The sequence below is a fragment of the Schistocerca gregaria genome, chromosome X (assembly GCF_023897955.1).
Source record: "Schistocerca gregaria isolate iqSchGreg1 chromosome X, iqSchGreg1.2, whole genome shotgun sequence".
In the NCBI taxonomy this organism is placed as follows: Eukaryota; Metazoa; Arthropoda; class Insecta; order Orthoptera; family Acrididae; genus Schistocerca; species Schistocerca gregaria.
In genome coordinates this window covers 742,680,465-742,707,437 of record NC_064931.1, presented here as the reverse complement: position 1 = coordinate 742,707,437, position 26,973 = coordinate 742,680,465, and the positions used below count along the sequence as shown (strand labels likewise).

The 26,973-nt window shown below is 43.7% G+C and overlaps 1 protein-coding gene across 1 annotated transcript in view; it reads left to right on the top strand.

Annotated features, from left to right (window-relative positions):
* Positions 1-26,973, top strand: part of LOC126298275 (trimethyllysine dioxygenase, mitochondrial) — a 499,530-nt gene that overhangs the window by 288,464 nt on the left and 184,093 nt on the right. The window contains exon 7 of the mRNA XM_049989574.1: positions 7,749-7,973. Coding sequence (XP_049845531.1) covers positions 7,749-7,973 — 225 coding nt within the window. The remainder of the gene's footprint in view (positions 1-7,748; positions 7,974-26,973) is intronic.

Genomic DNA, 26,973 nt, shown 5'->3' with positions numbered 1-26,973 from the left:
CTTCAGGAAGGATTACTCCGTTTTGCCTGGCTGCTGTGCTGGGTCGCTGTAGCAAAACGTAGTACCGATCTGTGCATGTAGATTCTAGCTGCTTGTGACGACTGCGGTATCGGCGCGACCGCCGGAATCGCCCTCTGCTGCCCTCCCCACTGACTTCCTCGCCCCTCCGCGGTACGAGCGGAGCCGTGGGCGTTTCAATATTGCGGCCAGCAGACATTCAGCCGCTGGCGTTCCGTGATAGGCGCGCCACAGCACAGAGATTCGTTGTGGAAGCTCTTAAAAGCATCTCGTTCTGAAGTCAGCGCTACGTTTCGAACCTCAGTAAACATAACCATAAAAAACATCACCAATCTTGGAGATATTGCGTTCTTTTAAATTTGGCATGTCTTATTCGTTGCCTCATGCAACAATGATCTTGCCTGTTTCGTGTCCCCCGGGGGATCAGTACTATCTTTAATTACACTGACAAGCCAAATCAACTGGTACATACACATAATATCATGTAAGGCCCCCGCGAGCACGCAGAAGTGCCGCCAACAAGACGTGGCATGAACTCCACTAATGTCTGAAATAGTGCTGGAGGGAACTGACACCATGAATCCTGCAGGGCTGTCCATAAATCCGTGAGGGTACGAGGGGGTGAAGATCTCTTCTGAACAGCACATTGCAAGGCAGCCCACATATGCTCAATAATGTTCACATCTAGGGAGTTTGGTAGCCAGCCGAAGTGTTTAAACACAGAAGAGTATTCTGGTCGTGTGCGGTGTCGCATTGTCCGGCTGGAATTGCCCAATTTCGTCGGAATGCACAATGGACACGAATGGATGCAGCTGATCAGACAGGATGATTATATATGTGTCACCTGCCAGAGTCATATCTAGAGGTATGAGGGTTCCCATATCACTCCAACTGCACACGCTCCACACTATTACAGAGCCTGCACCAGTCCCCTGCTAACATGCAAGGTCCATGGATTGATGAGGTTGTCTACACACCCATACACGTCCATCCGCTCAACACAGCTTGAAACGTGACTCGTCCGACCAGGCAACATGTTTCCAGTCATCATCAGTCTAATGTTGACGGGCCAGTCATCAAGGGTACGCAAGTGGGCCTTCGGCTCTGAAAGACCATATCGATGATGATTAGTTGAATGGTTCGCACGCTGTCACTTGTTGATGGCCCAGCACTGAAATCTGCAGCAATTTACAGAAGGGTTGCACTTCTGTCACGCTAAACGATTCTCTTCAGTTGTCGTTGGTCCCGTTCTTGCAAGATCTTTTTCCGGCCGCAGCGATGTCGCAGATTTGATGTTTTAGCGGTTTCCTGATATTCACGGTACACTCATAAATGGTCGTGCGGGAAAATCCCCACTTCATCGCTACCTCGGAGATGCTGTGTCCCATCGCTAGTGCGCCGACTAAAACACCACGTTCAAACTCATTTGAATCTTGATAAACTGCCATTGTAGCAGCAGTAACCGGTCTAACAACTGCACCAGACGCTTGTTGTCTTACATAGGCATAGCGTACCGCAGCACTGTATTCTCCCTGTTTACATGCCTCTGTATTTGTATACGCATGCCTATGCCAGTTTCCTTGGCGCTTCAGAGTAATTAATTCCGTTTAAAACTCTCAATTAGCGCTGATACGATTTCTTTGCATTTAACCCACATCTGGTCTATACTTATATAGTTAAATTCGAGGGAGTGGAGACAGTCTCTTAGGACGGTGTCAGGCGAATTTTTATGAAACGTGTGACAAAATTTGTGCAAAAATTGGCGAGCTGCGTAAAAACACAGCGACGTATGCAAGCTACTCAGCAGTCGATAGATACATCTACATCTACATTTATACTCCGCAAGTCACCCAACGGTGTGTGGCGGAGGGCACTTTACGTACCACTGTTATTACCTCCCTTTTCTGTTACAGTCGCGTATGGTTCGCAGGAAGAACGACTGTCTGAAAGCCTCCGTCCTCGCTCGAATCTCTCTAATTTTGCATTCGTGATCTCCTCGGGAGGTATAAGTCGGGGGAAGCAATATATTCGATACCTCATCCAGAAACGCACCCTTTCGAAACCTGGCGAGCAAGCTACACCGCGATGAAGAGCGCCTCTTTTGCAGAGTATGCCACTTGAGTTTGCTTAACATCTCCGTAACGCTATCACGGTTACCAAATAACCCTGTGACGAAACGCGCCGCTCTTCTTTGGATCTTCTCTATCTCCTCCGTCAACCCGATCTGATACGGATCCCACACTGGTGAGCAATACTCAAGCATAGGTCGAACGAGTGTTTTGTAAGCCACCTCCTTTGTCGATGGACTACATTTTCTAAGGACTCTCCCAATGAATCTCAACCAGGTACCCGCCTTACCAACATTTAATTTTATATGATCATTCCACTTCAAATCGTTCCGCACGCATACTCCCAGATATATTACAGAAGTAACTGCTACCAGTGTATGTTCCGCTATCATATAATCATACAATAAAGGATCCTTCCTTCTATGTATTCGCGATACATTACATTTGTCTATGTTAAGGGTCAATTGCCACTCCCTGCACCAAGTGCCTATCTGCTGCATATCTTCCTGCATTTCGCTACAATTTTCTAAAGCTGCAACTTCTGTGTATACTACAGCATCGTACGCGAAAAGCCGCATGGAACTTCCGGCACTATCTCCTAGGTCATTTATATACACTCCTGGAAATTGAAATAAGAGCACCGTGAATTCATTGTCCCAGGAAGGGGAAACTTTATTGACACATTCCTGGGGTCAGATACATCACATGATCACACTGACAGAACCACAGGCACATAGACACAGGCAACAGAGCATGCACAATGTCGGCACTAGTACAGTGTATATCCACCTTTCGCAGCAATGCAGGCTGCTATTCTCCCATGGAGACGATCGTAGAGATGCTGGATGTAGTCCTGTGGAACGGCTTGCCATGCCATTTCCACCTGGCGCCTCAGTTGGACCAGCGTTCGTGCTGGACGTGCAGACCGCGTGAGACGACGCTTCATCCAGTCCCAAACATGCTCAATGGGCGACAGATCCGGAGATCTTGCTGGCCAGGGTAGTTAACTTACACCTTCTAGAGCACGTTGGGTGGCACGGGATACATGCGGACCTGCATTGTCCTGTTGGAACAGCAAGTTCCCTTGCCGGTCTAGGAATGGTAGAACGATGGGTTCGATGACGGTTTGGATGTACCGTGCACTATTCAGTGTCCCCTCGACGATCACCAGAGGTGTACGGCCAGTGTAGGAGATCGCTCCCCACACCATGATGCCGGGTGTTGGCCCTGTGTGCCTCGGTCGTATGCAGTCCTGATTGTGGCGCTCACCTGCACGGCGCCAAACACGCATACGACCATCATTGGCACCAAGGCAGAAGTGACTCTCATCGCTGAAGACGACACGTCTCCATTCATCCCTCCATTCACGCCTGTCGCGACACCACTGGAGGCGGGCTGCACGATGTTGGTGCGTGAGCGGAAGACGGCCTAACGGTGTGCGGGACCGTAGCCTAGCTTCATGGAGACGGTTGCGAATGGTCCTCGCCGATACCCCAGGAGCAACAGTGTCCATAATTTGCTGGGAAGTGGCGCTGCGGTCCCCTACGGCACTGCGTAGGATCCTACGGTCTTGGCGTGCATCCGTGCGTCGCTGCCGTCCGGTCCCAGGTCGACGGGCACGTGCACCTTCCGCCGATCACTGGCGACAACATCGATGTACTGTGGAGACCTCACGCCCCACGTGTTGAGCAATTCGGCGGTACGTCCACCCGGCCTCCCGCATGCCCACTATACGCCCTCGCTCAAAGTCCGTCAACTGCACACACGGTTCACGTCCACGCTGTCGCGGCATGCTACCAGTGTTAAAGACTGCGATGGAGCTCCGTATGCCACGGCAAACTGGCTGACACTGACGGCGGCGGTGCACAAATGCTGCGCAGCTAGCGCCATTCGACGGCCAACACCGCGGTTCCTGGTGTGTCCGCTGTGCCGTGCGTGTGATCATTGCTTGTACAGCCCTCTCGCAGTGTCCGGAGCACCAGAGAAAGTATGGTGGGTCTGACACACCGGTGTCAATGTGTTCTTTTTTCCATTTCCAGGAGTGTATATTGTGAAAAGCAATGGTCCCATAACACTCCCCTGTGGCACGGCAGAAGTTACTGTGTTCTGTTTGCTAAAAACTCTGCAATCCAGCTACACAGCTGGTCTGATATTCCGTAGGCTCTTACTTTGTTTATCAGGCGACAGTGCGGAACTGTATCGAACGCCTTCCGGAAGTCAAGGAAAACAGCATCTACCTGGGAGCCTGTATCTAATATTTTCTGGGTCTCATGAACAAATAAGGCGAGTTGGGTCTCACACGATCGCTGTTTCCGGAATCCATGTTGTTTCCTACAGAGTAGATTCTGGGTTTCCAAAAACGACATGATACTCGAGCAAAAAATATGTTCTAAAATTCTACAACAGGTCGACGTCAGAGATACAGGTCTATAGTTTTGCGCATTTGCTCGACGATCCTTCTTGAAGACTGGGACTACCTGTGCTCTTTTCCAATCATTTAGAGCCTTCCGTTCCTCTAGAGACTTGCGGTACACGGCTGTTACAATGGGGGCAAGTTCTTTCGCGTACTCTGTGTAGAATCGAATTGGTATCCCGTCAGGTCCAGTGGACTTTCCTCTGTTGAGTGATTCCAGTTGCTTTTCTATTCTTTGGACACTTATTTCGATGTCATCCATTTTTTCGTTTGTGCTAGGAAACAGCTTTGGAAAAAGCTGTTTAGTATTTCAGCTTTACGCCTGTCATCCTCTGTTTCAATGCCATCATCATCCCGGAGTGTCTGGATATGCTGTTTCGAGCCACTTACTGATTTAACGTAAGACCAGAACTTCCTAGAATTTCCTGTCAAGTCGGTACATAGAATTTTACTTTCGGATTCACTGAATGTTTCACGCATTGCCCTCCTTACACTAACTTTGACATCGTTTAGCTTCTGTTTGTCTGAGGGGTTTTGGCTGCGTTTAAACTTGGAATGAAGCTCTCTTTGCTTTCGCTGTAGTTTCCTAACTTTGTTGTTGAACCACGGTGGGTTTCTCCCGTCCCTCACAATTTTACTCGGCACGTATCTGCCTGAAACTTTTTCCATAAACTCTCAACATTGTCAGTGTCGTAACAGAAATTTTCGTTTTGATCTGTTAGGTAGTCTGAGACCTGCATTCTATTACTCTTGCTAAACAGATAAACCTTCCTTCCCTTTTGTTATATTCCTATTAACTCCTATAATCAGGGATGCTGCAACGGCCTTATGTTCACTAATTCCCTGTTCTGCACTCACAGAGTCGAAAGGTTCGTGTCTGTTTGTTATCAGTAGGTCCAAGATGTTATCTCCACGAGTCGGTTCTCTGTTTAATTGCTCGAGGTAATTTTCGGATAGTGCACTCAGTATAATGTAACTCGATGCTCTGTCCCTACCACCCGTCCTAAACATCTGAGTTTCCCAGCCTATATCTGGTAAATTGAAATCTCCACCTAAGACTATAACATGCTGAGAAAATTTATGTGAAATGTATTCCAAATTTTCTCTCAGTTGTCGACGACGGTGGAGAACTGCTGAAACGTTTCACAACAGATGATAAAACATGGGCTTACGACTATGTTATCAGAGATACAAGCAAAATAATACATGAATCTCTCATTCCGATATCAAAAAGCCTTACTTTCTACTAACATTTAAGTTGATGTGAAACAGCCATATACACCACAGGCGAAAGCTTCACGGACACCGATGTTTCTGGATGTTTATAGGAATTATAATAGTTTTTCCTGTTGAAAACGTAATCACCATGAACTGTAGAGGGGCCTGAAGATGGTGAATTGTATCACCGAACCCGGCGCCGGCGGGATCAGGGATTTTCACCTGCCTCAAGATGACTTGGTGTTTGTGTTGTCCTCATCATTTTTCATCATCATTCATGAAAGTGGCGAGTTTGGACTGAGCAAAGGTTGAGAATTTGTACGGGCGCTGATAACCGCGCAGTTGGGCGCCCCACAAACTGATGATGATGATGATCATCATCATCATCATCGAAACCGGTCGCACATAAATAAAACTAATACATACAAGTGAATGTATTATCGTTATTGCACATAAATACAGCAGCTGTAGTTCAATTGCTCGTTAGAAGATCGGTACACAATTATAAAAGCGTAAAAAAAATTACATGTTTTAAAGTACTTCACAAAGAGTCCAGTTACTTAAGGGCAGCAAAACTTTTGATGCCAACTTGATTGTGAGTGCAAAATTTATGGGTCACGAAGGTATATATACAGCGAATGACATTGTTAATCATGACGGATTTAGGCTTGCAACAGGCGCCTTGAAGACTAGTCCTATAGTACCCAACTTCTATGCTGAGGCTCGCAAGACGCAACTTGCCATCTGGTGGTAGCTACACATCATGCACCTTGTCTACTATCTCAGTCATCAACGTCCTACACCATTTCTCGTCCTGCAGTGAGCAGTTAGGCTATTCGGGAAACGTAGTATGCACTAACTAGTAACATTCGGTGTGACTGAGATCACTGTCCTAAACTGAGGGTAGCGGCAGTAACGACCTGATTTCGGAAGAGCGCTAGGGTAATTTTAAAACTATTACGTACAAAAAAAGCTCTGGCGAAAACAACATTTTTAAATAACACTTTATCCAAGCATCGCAGTAACGTTGCACACATTGATGCGTCTGAAAAAGGAGATTCTATCGGTTGATCTATTATATTTCCTGAATCTGTCCTCAAGGTTCGTTCACCAAATGAATTTAAAGTATGTAATGTTGATGTAGATATTATTTTCTGGATATTAGAGGTCATGAGATGTTATCGAACTATGAAATTCCTCATCTGTTTTGAGTGAATAGATGATCATAAACCTATACGGCGGTTGTATAAACTCCCCGTGATTCCTTTCTCGTTTCTGTGAACGTCAGGATCACGCGTCAATGGAAGAAGGGTAGACTAGGTTGAGATATGACAAGATGTTGCCAGTTAAACCAAAATGCAGCTATATCTTCCCTCCCTCCAGCCACTAAGAAGAGACGAGGTAGCTCTAACAAGCCTTGAACAGGACAGTGTCCTGTGGCACATTCCTTTCATCATCTAACGAGAAGGCAAGTGTGTTACGGATATTAAGGATTTGTATTGTGTCAAGCCTTCTACCTAGAAAGGTAAAAGGGAGATTTTAGTTCATTCCTAGTGTGGCAGGTTCATCAACACAATTTTTTTATGCAAGTAATCATCCAACAAAATAGCCTGTATTACTGTTGTAGTCTCTTCTATTTAAGTATTTGTATTTTAAAAATATGTTTTAAGACAATTACATATTCACAATTTTGTGATTTTTTAAGAAGACGCTGAATGTAGGCGTAAATGTGAGACTGAATTGCAAGTACGTGAATGAATATGCTCTTAACGAAGGTCTTGTGATAGTCTACTTATCTCTGTATTTTAAAATTTTGATCACATTTGTCTTCGAATGTTTAAGTAAGAGCAATAATATCTATGCTGATGGGCACCGTAAATTCACAACATTTTCATGATGGCTGGTCTCGTGCGGCATGTCTCTGAGTCTGTTTTTATGTAACTCGTTTCTTGTGGAAGTTGTAACTATCCAGTGAAACGTAGTGATGGATCTTCAACCATTTTCATTGATCTGACAGACGTGACTTTCAGTTTGCAGGTATTCCACTGTCTACACCACGACGGTGAAGGAGGCAGAACGCTGTTAGTGGATGGGTTTAGAGCTGCAGAAGATGTGAAAACGACGCACCCAGAGTCTTACAGGAGACTATGTACGACACCTGTGGAATTCCGTTATCTGGAGAAAGGAAGGCACTATTCATTTACCGGACCAATACTGACCCTAAATGCAGTCACTAAGGATATCGAGCACATCAGGTGAGCTTCGTCAAAATATTTAAATACTTTCATCATAGAGAACACCGTGCGTCAAAACCTGTTCTTGATATAATGCGGATGATTCGCGCATCTTCCTCGCTAAGTGGCAAATAACATTCGCAATCACAATATAAAAGTATAAGACAATAAGGCATCAGCTGTTATCCTGTAAATATGTGCGGCATATAGTTAGCAAGTATATTTTTGTGGTGATCTGTATAATCCTTTCGTTGAACAAAGGATCATTCTTTCAGGAGAAATACTTGTAGACTTGCTCATAGGTAGCAGGTTTCTTGTATAAAAAACACTGTTATCTATTATTACTTAAGGTAAGGCTGTCAACTGTTAAAGCATAAATTATACAGTACTGATCTCAAACGTACACCATTCACTTTCTTCCACATCCTAGAGTCTCCTAACCGCGAAATCCGTACTTAATGATTGATCTCTTCTTAATACTCTCTGCGGCTGACGTGACGTTTCTATGGCCGCAGTTATTAGCGGTTACATGCACAAAATTTACTTGTTTTAACAAACTGCATTTTTTTAAATAAAATGACAAAAGTCATGGGATAACTACCTAATGTTGTGCAGGATGTCCCACTGAAGTGCTATCAAAGCAAAGCTCTTAGTTCCCAAAAGATATTTTTGACCATATTCATTCGATAATTGCTCACAACTGCGAAGGTAAGAGTTTGATTACGACTGAGAACGTTGACCATGCCAGCAAAATTTTAGACTCACTTTGTACCAGGTAATATAGTAAGTTGGACAAAGCAAGAGATGAAATGGTTCAGAATGCTCTTTAAACCAAATCCAAACAATAATCGTCCTGTGACCCGGTAGACCCTACATTGGTGACATAGAAAGTGTTTATAGGAAACATGAAATATATAAGTGATGAATTAATACCTAGTAACTGGAAGTGGTGATTCCTAAGTCCTGACTCAGTCACCTTCACAAGAGAAATAAATGTCAATATCCCATACGCCATTACGTAGCCGATCTGTTCTTCAGTACCTTGCTGAAACTGAAGTTAACGCTTTCCCGATAGTTATGCCACACCAGAACCAGCTTCAATCACTAGATAACTTAATTCACCATACCAAAATGCATTTTTCTCATAATCTAAAGTCCAATCAACGTGGCTGCACGCGTATAGCGTCGCTAGTTCTTACATCTTTTGATGTCTTATATAAATGGCAGACGTTGCTATCCCGACATAGTCGGCACATATCTCACTAGAAGGAGGGGAAATTATTTCATTCAGTGATGATTGTAAACCTGCCAGGATGATTCTGCTCAAATGACACTAAATGCGTTATCTACGAGTGTCTGATGCCTTCAGAAACTTACTTCCAGTTTACTACTGGCAATGTGGCCAGAGAAATTTTCGAAGCTGAACAGCTATCGAAATACACTCCTGGAAATGGAAAAAAGAACACATTGACACCGGTGTGTCAGACCCACCATACTTGCTCCGGACACTGCGAGAGGGCTGTACAAGCAATGATCACACGCACGGCACAGCGGACACACCAGGAACCGCGGTGTTGGCCGTCGAATGGCGCTAGCTGAGCAGCATTTGTGCACCGCCGCCGTCAGTGTCAGCCAGTATGCCGTGGCATACGGACCTCCATCGCAGTCTTTAACACTGGTAGGATGCCGCGACAGCGTGGACGTGAACCGTATGTGCAGTTGATGGACTTTGAGCGAGGGCGTATAGTGGGCATGCGGGAGGCCGGGTGGACGTACCGCCGAATTGCTCAAGACGTGGGGCGTGAGGTCTCCACAGTACGTCGATGTTGTCGCCAGTGGTCGGCGGAAGGTGCACGTGCCCGTCGACCTGGGACCGGACCGCAGCAACGCACGGATGCACGCCAAGACCGTAGGATCCTACGCAGTGTCGTAGGGGACCGCACCGCCACTTCCCAGCAAATTAGGGACACTGTTGCTCCTGGGGTATCGGCGAGGACCATTCGCAACCGTCTCCATGAAGCTGGGCTACGGTCCCGCACACCGTTAGGCCGTCTTCCGCTCACGCACCAACATCGTGCAGCCCGCCTCCAGTGGTGTCGCGACAGGCGTGAATGGAGGGACGAATGGAGACGTGTCGTCTTCAGCGATGAGAGTCGCTTCTGCCTTGGTGCCAATGATGGTCGTATGCGTGTTGGCGCCGTGCAGGTGAGCGCCACAATCAGGACTGCATACGACCGAGGCACACAGGGCCAACACCCGGCATCATGGTGTGGGGAGCGATCTCCTACACTGGCCGTACACCTCTGGTGATCGTCGAGGGAACACTGAATAGTGCACGGTACATCCAAACCGTCATCGAACCCATCGTTCTACCATTCCTAGACCGGCAAGGGAACTTGCTGTTCCAACAGGACAATGCAGGTCCGCATGTATCCCGTGCCACCCAACGTGCTCTAGAAGGTGTAAGTCAACTACCCTGGCCAGCAAGATCTCCGGATCTGTCGCCCATTGACCATGTTTGGGACTGGATGAAGCGTCGTCTCACGCGGTCTGCACGTCCAGCACGAACGCTGGTCCAACTGAGGCGCCAGGTGGAAATGGCATGGCAAGCCGTTCCACAGGACTACATCCAGCATCTCTACGATCGTCTCCATGGGAGAATAGCAGCCTGCATTGCTGCGAAAGGTGGATATACACTGTACTAGTGCCGACATTGTGCATGCTCTGTTGCCTGTGTCTATGTGCCTGTGATTCTGTCAGTGTGATCATGTGATGTATCTGACCCCAGGAATGTGTCAATAAAGTTTCCCCTTCCTGGGACAATGAATTCACGGTGTTCTTATTTCAATTTCCAGGAGTGTAGAATTTCCAGTTTGTGTTGTCGACATTCTCATTTCGAGTTCAAACTCCGGTAGTTCTCGCCGTGCAGCCTGGAACAGGCCTACGTTAGAATGACTTCATTTGTATACTGTAAAAGAAGAATGAATGCTGCTCGTGTTCACCCCGTATAGATCTTACAAGGGAGGGGGAGGGAGGGGGGGGGGGGAGGGCTAGACACAGCCAACTCATTCGGCCCATATTTGGCAGTACAACCTAAATTGAAAACTTTAAGATATTTTGGCTCAACGGCCCAGTCACCCCATTGCACCCCCGTTTATGAGAAAATCACCCCTAAGTTCATGACGCGCAAACGGCCCAAAATTGACAAGATCAGTAGGTAATTGAAAACTGAGTACTTTTTATCATAGTATATGGGATATGCAAACACATTTTCCTAAAAGGAAAGAACCTTTACGACTACCGCTTATGTATACATCAGCTAGAAGCTGTTTCACGAAAGCCTCGCTGACGCAGCGACCAAAGGCATTTGGCTCGGGGGCAGAGAACCTGCTTCCGATGTGCCTTAATTTTTTTCATTTGTATTTTATCCGTTTCAAAAGTTTCAGAAATAGGAGGGCTAATAAGCTAAGTAAGCCGGCCGCGGTGGTCTAGTGGTTCTAGGCGCTCAGTCCGGAACCGCGCGACTGCTACGGTCGCAGGTTCGAATCCTGCCTCGGGCATGGATGTGTGTGATGTCCTTAGGTTAGCTAGGTTTAAGTAGTTCTAAGTTCTAGGGGACTGATGACCACAGATGTTAAGTCCCATAGTGCTCAGAGCCAATAAGCTAAGTAAATAAATAAGTAATAACGACGTAAGCAAATAAATTTCTCAAGCGATTTGGATTAGTAAAGAATTAAAATTTTCAGCTTTGTTACAAGAAAATAGTGTTTCGGAGACGAGCATCCGACTTTATTTATCGTATAAGGGAGGAAAACCGTTGTTGCAGTTGGTAGTATATATAAAATAGCGCATTCTACATGGCGCAATATTCGATAACAGTATCTGTTGCCTGAAGTTCTTCTGTGTTTATAAGGAATAAGGATTAATTTGGTCCTCGGGGTATAGAAGAAGTCAATCGTTTATCCGACTCACTAAAAAATTTTTTTCCATCACTCACACCAAATGCAGTAATCCGACAAGTTAAATTTACAAAACCTACCTTGAGAATCTTTTAAAATCATATTTGATTCCGAAGAAGGAGGGGGGGGGGGGGGCAGACAAAATACAGTAATGTATGATAGCAGTTTATAGATGGCGAATGTCAACCGACTTGCACGGTAGAAGTAATACCGCTAAACTGCCCACATGTGTGCCAGCAGTGTGACCTTTATTTTTATAGCCAATTTAAAAACTTTATTGTCGACTAATAATAAAATCCGTGGTAAGTGCCACAACTGCTGTTTTGAGGTAATCGCAAAAACTACCAGAAAGCATTACTTTTTGATATACTTATTTTTTATAGCATAAAGAAATGAAGACAGTTAATGTACAAACATTTTTAGAGTAAAGTTACTGTAAAAATTTAACAACAACAAAGAAAATTGTTGATGGAACAAAACAAGAACATGGCTATGTGCCAACGTCTCTAACATAAGAACTGGACTAAGTGTACCACTTATATCTGTAAGTAAACGGGTGTGAGAAGGATAATAATAACAATTTTACTGTTCCAAAAATCTTGAAACTACCGTTTACAGTTTTTCTATAATAACTATATTACTTTGAAAAGTCAGTTAGGCCTACAGGATTGCTGTGTTAGCAAATAAACTAGTTAAAAAACAAAGACAAGATCACATAAGTTACTGTGATCTTACAAGTTTTATTTCAAATTAAATGCCTTTTACAAAGTTTAAAACGTTAATTTTGTATTAATTTACCACTATTTTATAAACTAAATATTAATATGTTACAGTCTATAAACAGCTGCAGTGTTTACTCAGTCATATTTTGGTAAAACAGTTTGTTTTCTTGTTTGAGATAAGGTATCATCTTCTTTAAGTCCTATATGGTTTCCATCTTCACACCTTTGTTGAATACATTCGTTTGCGTCCACGTTGCAACTTCATTGAATTTCTTTTTGTTAGTACTTTTCCTGGGTTGGTTTTGGAAACTTTGAGCCAAACGGCCTTGGAAATTTCTAACGTTTTTGTGATGTGTTGTTTAGCTACTTTGGAGAAGTCATAAAAATCATCATCGTTCATCATAGTGGTCAGAAAAGGACTTTTGCTATTGGCATTACACAAAACTCTCAGAAGATCCAAAGGAACTTCACATTTTTTACTCTCTTTCTTTTTTCAATTAGAGCAAAGTCTCGGTCACAATTTAAGTATGAGTGTCCTGAGACGACATACTTGGGGTGAACTTCGTCAAAGAAATCATTACAGACCAAATATGTCCATAGGAACGATACCATGTGGTTTTTGGTTTTGCCAGACCACACTATTAACTTTTTTCCTGGGTAATTTTTAATTTAATCGTCCTTCAAACACAGCTCGCAATTTCTTTGCCTCCCCTGCCACTTATGTCCTCGTGCCAAAGAAACATACAACCTTTATTATTATCATCTGTTATATGCAATCCCAAATTTTGACAAGAAAGTTGAGAAAATAATACATTTGGCAGTGTGACAATGTTGGCAAACAGAAAATCTATTGTAAATCTATGGATACTATGCATACATGTAGGAGTAGTAGAATATACATGATCACGTTTCATCTCTTCTGTAGCTTTTTCGGCACGTCTATGATCAAATTCTAGTGAAGTACAATGCACAGCTCTATTGGTGGAGTCATTCAGCATTTTACTTTTAAGCAGATCACATGTGTTACACGTATTTTTCCTTGGGCGGTGAAATCTCAGTTTGGGAAAGTGTTCTTTCAATACTTTTTTGTAGTACAAATATCTAATTTTTGTGTTTGGATAACGCATAACAAAAGCCTCATACATTCTACTGTAATTTAAATCTTGGTTTAAAAATAGACGGGAGCTTTTAGCCCTTGTGCAATGGCTTCCGTCCTTGGGAAGCTTTTGATGTGTTTAACAATGCGTTTCACATCAGCAGCTGTATATTTCGTTATTGTTTTTATTTCCTCTATGTTCAATGTAGGTAACATCACCACTCTTTTTTGTTTTTACCAAGGTTTCCACTCTTCGTCTCATAATTTTGTGTATTTCCAGAAAGGTTTTTTTGCAGACCTCAAAATGTCCGCCTTTGTCATCAGGAACTGTATAAAAAACACTATACTGTCCGCGACTCTACTCGGGTTCTTCGTAAGAACCATGACACCTTCTTCTAACATTGCATACACTTACGTTTCCCATCAAATAAAAATTTTGCTTAACATTATCACATAGTTCGTAGAACTGATTGAAAATGTTCTCTGGCACAAGAACCTGAGACAGCAGTAGTAAAACTCTTTGCTCGATTCTTGCCAGAAGCGTTTTCGCCTAGCGTACTGTTTCACTATTGAGCGAAGCCTAGGTTAGGCTTTGCGTAGCAGATCCACAATATCAGAAAATTGGGACTATAGTGTCTTTGTAAAAGAATTTTCTCCCATTTGAGTCTTACTTAATTTTTAAACTTGAGGTCCTGCATGAGGCTAGTGTTCAGCGTCCAGTAGCCGAAACCACGAGAGACCTGTTGACACTGAAGGTTTATAAAACAGGAGTAGGCGCAGTGATTCCAAAAAACTGATTGGCATTATGTCATCGCTCGTGACATGCGGTTGCAGAGCGGGGCAGATATATACCATATGCGGCTGGCTTATTGCACACTGGGACAGATAAGTAAATGCGACACGGGGCCGTGTAACTGTTCCCAAGCGTCAATAAGGTGAAGACCGGTGACCAGGCCGCGCGGGGTAGCCGCGCGGTCTTAGATGCCTTGCCACGGTTCACGCGGCTCACCCCTTCATATGTTCGAGTCCTCCCTCGGGCATGGGTGTGTACGTTGTCCTTAGTTTAAGTTAGTTTAAGTTATATAAAGTAATGTGTAAACCTAGGGACCGATGACTTCAGCAGTTTGGTCCCATAGGAACTTACCACACATTTCCAATTTTCCGGTGACCAGAGTTTCAAGTTCATGACGCTTCTTGAAGTTGGGCGTCTGATCCGTAGCACGGAGGACGGAGGTAAAGTCTGCAGCAACGAGTAGCCGACCACCTTTGGTGCCGATAATATACAGTACCTCTTCTTTATATATATATATATATATATATAAAAAAAACAGAATGGTCGTGTCGTTTTGTTGACCCTGATGGAGTGCAGAGGTTTTCTATCTACTGGGTGATCAAAAAGTCAGTATAAATTTGAAAACTTAATAAACCACAGAATAATGTAGATAGAGAGGTAAAAACTGACACACATGCTTGGAATGACATGAGGTTTTATTACAACCAAAAAAAAAAGAAAGTCCACAAAATGTCCGACAGATCGTGCTGGACAGCAAAACGTGAGTGACTGCGCATGACAATCGTGTATAAAAGGAGCTATAACGAGAGAATCATATGCGCAGCAGTCGCAGCATGCTGACGTTACCTGAAAAGGCGCTTTTAGTGAAGCTGTATTATCAGAATGGGGAATGTGCTAGTTCAGCGTTACGATCCTATCGCCATAGGAAGTGGATTCGGACGGGTAAAGGTCCGTGGCCAAATGCGGCTGTGGCGGGAATGATTTCGGAGTTCGAAGCCACAGGTTGTTTAGATGGTAGACCCTGTAGTGGCCGACCGAGCATAAGGTCTAAAGCTGCTGAGACACTTCAGGAAGAAATGGAGACTGTAGCGGGTTCGTCTATGCACGGGAAAGTCAGCGCTCGTGCAGTCGCACCGGCAATCCATAAACTACTGTTTGGTTGGCACTTAGGCGAACCCTCCGATGCTATCCGTACAAAATCCATTGGCATCATGAACTGTTACCTGGAGATTTAGTGAAGCGGAGGGAATTTGCGGTGTGGGCGTTTCAAAAGATGGCGGAAGATGACGATTGGTTGAGTAACGTGTTGTGGACCGACGAAGCTCATTTCACTCTCCGAGGGTGTGTCAACGCCCACAACTGCAGAACTTGGGCTACCGAGAATCCTAAACTGTCGTGGAAGCTCCATTGCACGTCGAGAAAGTCACAGTATGGGTTGGATTTACCACATCTACGGTTATCGGGCCTGTTTTCTTCGAGGAAATGCGTGATTCTGGGTTTGTAACTGCTACCGTGACGGGTGAAAGGTACGCCGAAATGGTTACAGAATCGCATCATCCCCAGCCTGGCTGATTAACACCTGCTGGAATGTACGATGTTTATGCAGGATGGCGCTCCACCCCGTATTGCTAGACGTGTGAAAAATCTCTTGCGCGCGTCGTTTGGTGATGATCGTGTTGTGGGGCGGCGTATGGAATTTATAATTGTTAATGAATGTGGAAGGTCTTTCCCAACGATGCACCATATGTGGGGCGGCGGGTGGAAATTTGTTGTTATTAATAATAAAATGTCATGTAGAAAAGATGCGTTTCCCGGCCGATGCACCATATGTGGGGCGGCGGGTGGAAATTAATGTTATTAAAATGTTCCTATGATTTATTTAATGCTGTTGTTTGCCGTTCTCAACACTGGCTCTCTAACTACAATATTGGCAACCAGAAAGTGATTAACAAAACGTGAAGCCTGTAATTAGAATTCCTAGTGCCCACTTCATCTGAGAAATACACTTATAACTACAGCTTATAGCTCTGAGGAATTAGGAGATTGTCTGGGATTCATAATCAAAAACGATTCTTTCTAAAATGTTCACTATATTCTGAAAGTCACAGACCAAAAAGAATCCACACAATCCAACTACCAGAGCAGTTCAGAGTCTAATGCGCTGTTGCAACTATAACTGTTCAAATTAAATGTTTAAGTGAATGCTCGCCATAATTTGATGATAACGTTCATCAAATGCCACACTAAATAATGGTAGAATGTCTGTCCCGCGGCGGCATGTGAAAATACGACATACGCAAACTGAAGATAGATCATTAAGTCACCCCAGAATTAACACTTCACTCGAAAACGATTTCTTGGCTACGCGTATCCCGAGTAACTTATTACGGCATCCGAGGCTGTTTATAGCAACGATACCGACGCGACGCGACTCCCGGCACAGGTGGTGCGCTGATCAGCGTTTGGAGAGAATTGAGGCCTTTTTTAACTCGCGCAGCGTTCTTATATATAAAGCCGCGGTGCGGACGGCTAAGGTAACGCCTGATTAAATCGGCTCTCCCGACTAGCCGCTGGGCTAGTAATGCACCACTTTAAGTTATTGAATAAATCATTGCTTCCTTTGCTGATGGCCAATGAAGCTCTCAATTTAAATGTGCAATCAGCACACAGGTAAGTAATCATAATAAAAGTTTGACGTGGCTAAGTCCAATATTATGGGCGACAGAATTCATTTAATTACACTACATGCAGTACAGGAGCTCTGAACTTGCCCTTTGGAGATACGTTATCGCTATAGTTTTATAGTTATTCAGTTGAAACTTCTCACATCTTTATGATTATAGCGGATCTCCATTCTACTTAAATTTAAACATCCTAGCTTTATTTATTCGCCTACTTAATCTATCTTGCTTCCTTAATTTTTGAGACAAAAACCAGAAAATCATGAATTTCAACTAAAATTTTAATTTGTGAGATCGAGAATACTGTTTCTGCTAAATTATTATGCAACCGGAATCTAAATATAATTTTTTAAGTTTCTAGCTCTTTTCTGTTTCACCAATGATTTTTACAGAAAAACGTCCAAATTTCGAAAGTGGTTAAAGTTATTGAACTGATATTCAACACATACTGATTTTGTATTACTTCTGACATGCTAGAAACGATTCAGGTTATTTACTTCATTTTAAAGTATTGCGCAACATTTATGACATCAGAGCTAGTTACAGCGGACTGGTGGCACACCATGGAAAGACTGCTGTGAATTTTATACGGCGGGAGCAGCCTGCTTCCCTACAGTGTGCTCAGATGCCACTTTCGGCATGCTTGGCCTCCCAGGCCCCCAGACCTCTGTCCGTGCTATTATTGGCTTTGGGGTTACCTGAAGTCGCAAGTGTATCGTGATCGAGCGACATCTCTAGGGGTGCTGAAAGACAACATCCGACGCCAATGCCTCACCATAGTTCTGGACATGCTTTACAGTGCTGTTCACAACATTATTCCTCGACTACAGCTATTGTTGAGGAATGATGGTGGACATATTGAGCATTTCCTGTAAAGAACATCATCTTTGCTTTGTCTTACTTTGTTACGCTAATTATTTATTTTCTGATCAGATGAAGCGCCATCTGTCGGACATTTTCGAACTTTTGTATTTTTTTGGTTCTAATAAAACCCCATGTCATTCGAAGCATGTTTGTCAATTTGTACCTCTCTATCTACATTATTCCGTGACTTATTCAGTTTTCAAATTTATACTGACTTTTTGATCACCCGCTATGTTCGATATGCCTCGACCATGAAGAAGATGCTGGACATCAGTGAACGGAATGCCATCACGAATGAGGTTTGCGATAGTAGTAAGATCTTCAATAATCACGTTCAAAATAGCAGTATAATCTGTAATAATAGTATCCGTAATGGTAACTTCCTGGAGAAGAGTAATATCGACCGCTGTGCCATACAGCAAGTCCAGAAGAGCACAGATTTTATGACCACAAGTACTCCGGTTAATACTGTATCAGGGGGTTATAACTGCTTTTTAGCTTGAGAAAGCGTTCCTGTCTCGAATTCCGCCCACCAGAGCGACGTTTCAGTCGTTGCGGATGGGTCTTCTCCCAAGGCTGTAGGGCTGTCGGTGACACCAGGTGTAGATTCCGAAGCGGTTGCAGCTCCCTTAACAGACCCGACTGTTTTCAATAGATTAGGCTTCAGGTGTCCAGCTTTCTACTGCTCTCCGGAACGCGCGACATGAATTTATTTTGTTTTCGGATGACAGATGTAGCGCTACGGTCGCAGGTTCAAAATCCTGCCTCTGGCATGGATGTGTGTGCTGTTCTTAGGTTAGTTAGGTTTAAGTAGTTCTACGTTCTAGGTGACTGATAACCTCAGAAGTTAAGTTACATAGTACTCAGAGCCATTTGAACCACTTTTTGACAGATGTAGGTTGTCTCTCTTGGCTTTGCCCTTCGCGTTCTTGTTATGTCGTTCTTCATTTTGCGTTTCGTCGTTGGAACGTTGAATGGAGCCTGTGGCGCTTACAATCGGATAAACACTGCTTGTTTCGCGGGGGATAGCGATGCCTGAATGAGTGACGGATGTAACCATTTCGAAATCTAGGGTGCCTCCAGAAGGACGTAGGGTGTCAACCACTCTATCCACGTCGCGTGAAGTCGCCTCCTCCGTTACCATAACTTCCTCCGATTCACGAGTACGGTCGGCGATAAGAGGAAGTGAGGCTGCCCAACAGCGATGGGTTTCGCTTCAGCGGCCGCTTCTGCCATGTCAGTCAAAACACTGCGTGAGAACGAGGCAGCTTAGCTGTTTGCTGGGGCAGGGGCTGACTCGCTTCGCGGGGAAGTCTCGTCAGCCTGCGCTTACTAAAATTTGTCCGTGAGTTCTCGGTCGACCCACAAAAAAGACCAGATGAGGAGCTGTCTACTGTACGAGATGACCGTCCCTGTGCCACCAACGCAAAGACGCTAATGTATATGCTTCTTTAGTTCAATAGTAACATTCTTAACACCGTTGTCAACTTGGTATATGTAAGCAGACGACCACTTTTCATTATCAACGCTAGGTATGGCACCATAGCGACGTAGCCATCGTGAGGCATCGTCATGCGAAAATTCGAACGGCAAAATGAATATACGTACATTAAGAATTGCCTCGATCGCTACGCCAGCGGCGCTTTCGTTGCACGGCGTTTACCTTATGGGCACATAAGTGGCAGTCAAAGTTTCTTTCCTCGATTTTCAGGGAAATATGTGTTGGTAGACCCCATATATAATGATGAAAGATACTCAGTTTTCAATTATCTATCGATCCCATCGATTTTGAGTCGTTTGCTCGTTATGGGTTTTAGGTGTGGTTTCCTCATCAACGGGGTATGTTGAGCCAGAGGCCGTGCGGGATTAGCCGAGCGGTCTGGGCGCTGCAGTCATGGACTATGCGGCTGGTCCCAGCGGAGGTTCGAGTCCTCCCTTCGGCGTGTGTGTGTGTGTGTGTGTGTGTGTGTTTGTCCATAGGATAGTTTAGGAACCTTTTTTTTTTTTGAGTCTGAAAATCTTAGAGTCTTTCATTTTAGGTTGTACACGGTTGGCTGTCTCTGCGGCATTTCCCTTATCAGATCGCAGTGTAATGTTTATCATGTAGCCCTCCTTTTTTACATTACACACCTTTTCGGAGAATAGATGGCCTTCAAAGTTGAATACCACGAAATCTTCCATTCTGAATGTCTGGGGACTATTTAATCAGATTACGTGGCTGGTAATTTCGGACAACGACACCAGATCATTTCGTGTATCTGATGTTACTGAGTCTTAGTAGAAGCATCCATGCTATGTTACGGTTCGCTGTTACTAGTCTGTTCATATGTCGTCCCCATGACGGAAGAATTTTTCCGCGAGTACATTGAGGCTTTACTGAAAGATTGCGCCTTCATTAGTACACAATACTGCCTTTCTGTAAATTCGATTGGAATCGTTTGATTTCAAGAAGCCAGTACAAAAATCGTCAAAGAATATTTTGAAACGTCCCGTTAGAAAAATTATACGTGACTGTGCTTAAACTGACACACAATATTTTTTTAGCGCAACGCAATCTGACTTTCAGTAATCCCTACAAGAGAATGGACATGACTAACATCAACCTATACGTTTCACAAATCACTTACCTCACAAAAATCTTCGTTACTCGAACTACTGCAATACAGCGAGCGCCACTACTGCCATCTAAATAAAAGATTCAAACTACGGAAGGCACTAACTACTGATAGGGACAGTTAGCAAATGAAAGATTTTAATAGAGAACAAACAATGTATTTACCTTAATAGTGATCAAAAGTCATAATGTATATCCAGTCTTACAGATTTCAAAACTCCGCCATCTCTCTCCCCACATCCACCACTGCTGGCGGCTCACCTCCAACTGCTCAACGCTACGCGCTGTTAACATCCAGCTGCCCAACACTACAATGGCGAGTATTACAACAATGCCAACCAGCCACAGACTGCACACAGCACAGCCAGTTATTTTCATACAGAGATGGTGTTACAAATAAAAAAACCTAAACAGCCTACTTACAATTTTATCATTTCATGATGTTCTGGAAACACGTAAATGGTGGATAAATCAAGAGATAAGAAACGTGTATTGTTTTTCTATTTAGTGAAACTAATGCTCAATCTTCAGTTGGGTTTCCTAATTTCAAGAACATTTCAAAATGAGTAAAAACCCATGAAGACAAGTGTAATGCAGAGGACAAGTGTAGAAACGCTGATTGGTAGACGACGCAGTCATGGTTGTTCAAATGTGTGTGTGAATTCCTAAGGGACCAAATTGCTTAGGTCATCGGTTCCTAGACTTACACACTACTTAAACTAACTTATGCTAAGAACAGCACACACACCCATGTCCGAGGGAGGACTCAAACCTCCGGCGGGAGGGGCCGCGCAGTCCGTGACATGACGCCTCAAACCGCGCTGCCACTCCGCGCGCCACAGTTTCTTGGAATTTCATTCAGATTTCTCTTGTCACGAAGATTAGGTTTCCTTACTAATACCGAACTTCTTGATTCACAACATGCTGCCAACTTCGTGGAACTTTAGAGCTAATAGTAAAATGTATCACTTTACAGTATACTCTTTCGTCGAAATACGGTTACTGAAACCTAGGGTAGTCCTCCTACTTCTCATCAGCAATTTACGAAGAACGAATTGAAGTGATGGAAAATGAGATTCTGCAAGTTATTGCAAAGGGAATCCAGGAAAGAAAGTATTTAATTGAGCGCAGATTAGTCACAATTATTTAAATTAGGAAATGCGTAATTGACATAAAAAGAAACCCGAGTACAGTCTTACGGCAAGGCATCAAATATGTCAGGCTGTTAAAAAGGTGTTAAAGTGTATATTGAAAATATAACTGAGCTAGAACACTGCATACAATGTGCATTACACTCCTTCTGTTTTGATGTAATATGTGCTACAGCAAGCTACATGATAGTACGAGGCCTATCCAAAAAGTGAGAGCACTGAGACTCTGACGCTCAAAACGATTTTTTTCGACAGCAGCGCTGCGCTTTAGGAAAAGGTGTTGGGAGTAGTACGCATGCTCGTTTGTCTCAGTTGGCTTAAAGCTCTTTTGTATAGCCGTGTTGAAATGAGTGTCTGTTACAAATCAGGACTATTTATGGGGATGACACGAGGAATCGTACTGTTGTTTTTGTGGTCTTCAGTCCTGAGACTGGTTTGATGCAGCTCTTCATGCTACTCTATCCTGTGCAAGCTTCTTAATCTCCCAGTACCTACTGCAACCTACATCCTTCTGTATATGCTTGGTGTATTCATCTCTTGGTCTTCCTCTACCATTTTTACCCTCCCTCCTTTTAGTCAAGTTGTGCCACAAACTTCTCTTCTCCCCAATCCTATTCAATACCTCCTCATTAGTTATGTCATCTACCCATCTAATCTTCAGCATTCTTCTGTAGCACCACATTTCGAAAGCTTCTATTATCTTCTTGTCTAAACTATTTATCGTCCATATTTCACTTCCATACATGGCTACACTCCATACTAACGTGCGCAAATTGTGTCGAGATTTTAAAGTTGCCAGAACGAATGTTCATGCTGAACAAAGGAATGGGCGTCCCTCGAGCGTGACTGGTGAAGTAGTGAACCAGATGGAAGAAATTATTCGTGGCGATCGTCGACTGTCTTTGGACGAGATGACCACAATCATCTGCAGGTATCTTCTGCAAGAAATCATTACTGAAAACTTCGTAACCGAAAATTGTGTGTGAAATAGATAATAGGACAGCTCACAAATCAACAAAAAGTCAACAGAATCGCATTCACACGGGAATTTCTCGAGCGCTTCGAACTGGAAAGTGAACAGTTAATTGACTCTTTTGTGACTGGCGGTGAAACATGAGTGGCCCACGCCGCCCCTGAAAAGAAAAGACAGTCAACGCAGTGGCGACATCCCTCAACAACATCAGCGAAAAACTGAAACCGTCGTTTCAGACCGAAAATCGTAGCCTCTGCCTTTTCGGATCGTAAAAGAGATTCTCCTCATAGAATTTTTGCACCAACGGGGAAATAATAAGTGCTGCGTGGTAATGTAAAGTCCTGAATGCAAATACGAAGGGCGATACGTAACAAAATAAGGGGAATGTTGACGAAAGAAGTGATTGTTCCATGACATTCAAGGCCACAAAGCAATTCTTGGATCCATACCGTTGGGACATCATTAACCATCCTGCTCACAGCTATGATTTGCCACCTCCATATTTTCATCTTTTCACCTTTCTGAAATTGTTTATGGGTGGAAAGGGGTTGGATACCGACGATGAGGTGCAGAATTCCGCCAAACAATGGGACGAAGATATGCCGGAAGGCTTTTTGACGAAGGTATCAGAAAGCTTGTGCCTCAGCTCACAAAGTACGTTGAGAACGGAAACGACTACGTCGAAAAATAGTGTTTGGTGTACATCTCCGAATTTGTAATTTTTTAAAATATAAATATCTGCCTTTTAGATTTTCAAACACCTGAGTACTCTCTCAATTTTTGGACTTGTCTCATTGCCGGCCGCTGTGGCCTAGCGGTACTAGGCGCTTCAGTCTGGTACCCCGCGACCGCTACGGTCGCAGGTTCGAATCCTGCCTTGGATATGGATGTGTGTAATGTCCTTAGCTTAGTTAGGTTTAAGTAGTTCTAAGTTCTAGGGGACTGATCACCACACATTTTAAGTCCCATAGTGCTCAGAACCATTTGAACCATTTTCTAATAGTCTGTCTGTCCTTCAGTATGGTAGTGACAAATAGCAAAATTTTAATCAGGTACTAGAATTATATACATTACACTACTGGTCATTAAAATTACTACACCAAGAAGAAATGCAGATGATTAACGGGTATTCATTGGAAAAATATACTATACTAGAACTGACATGTGATTACATTTTCACGCAATTTGGGTGCATAGATCCTGAGAAATCAGTACCCAGAACAACCACCTCTGGTCGTAATAACGGCCTTGATATGCCTGGGCATTGAGTCAAACAGAGCTTGGATGGCGTGTACAGGTACAGCTGTCCATGCAGCTTCAACACGATACCACAGTTCATCAAGAGTAGTGACTAGCGTATTGTGGCGAGCCAGTTGCTCTGCCACCATCTCAATTGATGAGAGATCTGTAGATTGTGCTGGCCAGGGCAACAGTCAAACATTTTCTGTATCCAGAAAGGCCAGTACAAGACCTGCAACATGCGGTCGTGCATTATCCTGCTGAAATGTGGTGTTTCGCAGCGATCTACGGGTCGTAACACATCTGAAATGTAACGTCCACTGTTCAAAGTGCCGTCGATGCGAACAAGAGGAGACCGAGACGTGTAACCATTGGCACCCCATACCATCATGACGGGTGATACACTAGCATGGCGATGACGAATACACGCTTCCAATGTGCGTTTCCGCGATGTCGCCAAATACGGATTCGACCATCATGATCCGTAAACAGAACCTGGATTCATCCGAAAAAATTACGTTTTGCCATTTGTGCACCCAGGTTCGTCGTTGAGTACACCATCGAAGGCGCTCCTGTCTGTGATGCAGCCTCAAGAGTAACCGCAGCCGTGACTTCGAGCTGATAGTCCATCTGCTGCAAACGTCGTCGAACTGTTCGTGCAGATGGTTGTTGTCTTGCAAACGTCCCCATCTGTTGATTCAGGGATCGAGACGTGGTATCACGATCCGTTACAGCCATGCGGATAAGGTGCCTGTCATCTCGACTGCTAATGATACGAGGCCGTTGGGATCCTGCACGTACGGTAAACCGCAATCGCGATAGGCTACAATACGACTTTTATCATGGTCGTAAACGTGATGGTACGCATTTCTCCTCCTTCCACGAGGCATCACAACAACGTTTCATCAGGCAACGCCGGTCAACTGCTGTTTGTGTATGAGAAATCGGTTGGAAACTTTCCTCATGTCAGCATGTTGTATGTGTCACCACCGGTGCAAACCTCGTGTAAGCTAATCATTTGCATATCACAGCATCTTCTTCCTGTCGGTTAAATTTCGCTTCTGTAGCACGTCATCTTCGTGGCGTAGCAGTTTAAATGGCAAGTAGTGTATTATACACTAAATTTCTGAAAACGAACACTGCAACATGTTAAAAACTATTTGATGCCAGGAAAGTTAACTTGCCGCTCCTCATCAGCAGCCTCGCAGCCGGCAGTGTATTTATAAAAACAACCGAACGGCCTAATGACCTTCTGGCAATCTCCCAACAGCAGTGCGAGTCGCCACACGTGGCGCATAACCCCGCTTTGGCTATCCCTGTGTACGTATGGCTGGGATTTCTACCTCCATTCACTTAACCTTGTATTCATTGTTTTGCCCAGGTTCGTCGCCTTCATCAGTAACGTACTTCGTTTGCATACACGTACACGTGATCAGAATGAAATTGAAATATGCTGCACACAACAGGACATTTCTGCCAACGTTCGCAGAAACTGCCCTCTCACTTTTTTAGCATGGGTTCCTTATCTCCCCACTGTTTTTGACGTAAGTGAAAACAGTATACACAACATATTACACAAGCGTCGTGCGTTTTCTCATTCACGTTCAACCAAGAACCAACGGAACAGTCAGTTAACGCGAAAACATTACCCTTACTAAAACGAACAAACATTAAGAGGACGATGAAATTGCCGGACGCGGTGGCCGAGCAGTTCTAGGGGCTTCAGTCCGGAACCGCGCGATTGCTACGGTCGCAGGTTCAGATCCTGCCTCGGGCGTGGATGTGTGTGATGTCGTTAGGTTAGTTAGGTTTAAGTAGTTCTAAGTTCTAGGGGACTGATGACCTTCGAAGTTAAGCCCCATAGTACTCAGAGCCTTTTTTTGTTTTTTTTTTGTTTTTGACGATGAAATTAACTGCAGCGGAAATTATTCTGTATTTCCTCTTAAATGCTATGCTAACCTAAATTACGCCCAGAAAATTCGTGAAATTAGAGCTAATGCAGAGGCTTATCGACGTTATTCTTCCCACGCGCTATTCACGAGTGGAACAGGAAGGGGGGCTAAGTTAGTGGAACAGGGAGGGGGGATCAATTAGTGATACTAGAAGTACCCTCCACCACACACCCTCAGGTTGCTTCCGAATTTTCTCTGTAGACGTAGAATCTTGTTTTTGAAATATTTGAACAATTGTTCACAAAATATTATTACACGCTAAATACTATTACAAATTATGCTTGTAAACTAGATCATTCAATCCATTATCTTTGCACCAGCGTGACGCTCCGAAGTAATAGATACACTCTATATAAATTTTGTCTCTCGACTTCTTTCTCCGCTTTAATAACAATGTACTTAACTTCAATCCTGCTACGTGTTCCATTCATGCTAATAAAATACTTGACGCCATTCGCAGTACACAATGACGATGTAGAAGTGTTTCCTACTGCACCACACTTTACACAAACTTGACAGATGTAGACAATCATGGTCATCTGTCTACATTATTTAATTACATCAAACACTTACTTCTTTCATTTAAGTTTACTTTGCTCAGTACTACCTGTATGTAATCGTTGCGAACATATACCTAGTACTTTACATTAATACTTAAATACAACATTTTTGTGATTTGACAATGACATACTGTTTATTGCCTCTCATTTCTCATCATCCCTTAGTACATTCTTATGCATATCATCATCACAATTAATTACATCCATCACAACCCCTATATAAGAATTTCTCTGACAACATTCATCTACGTTATTATTTGTTTCACATTTCCTCACAAACAATTCATTGTCGAAACATTTCGAGATACATTTTTAGCATTACTCTCGTTACTGCCAATATTGAAATTGAGCAATTCGTGTTTCCTTCAGTATTTACTTCCTTAGTTTCGTGAAAAATTGGAACTTTCAATGCATTGT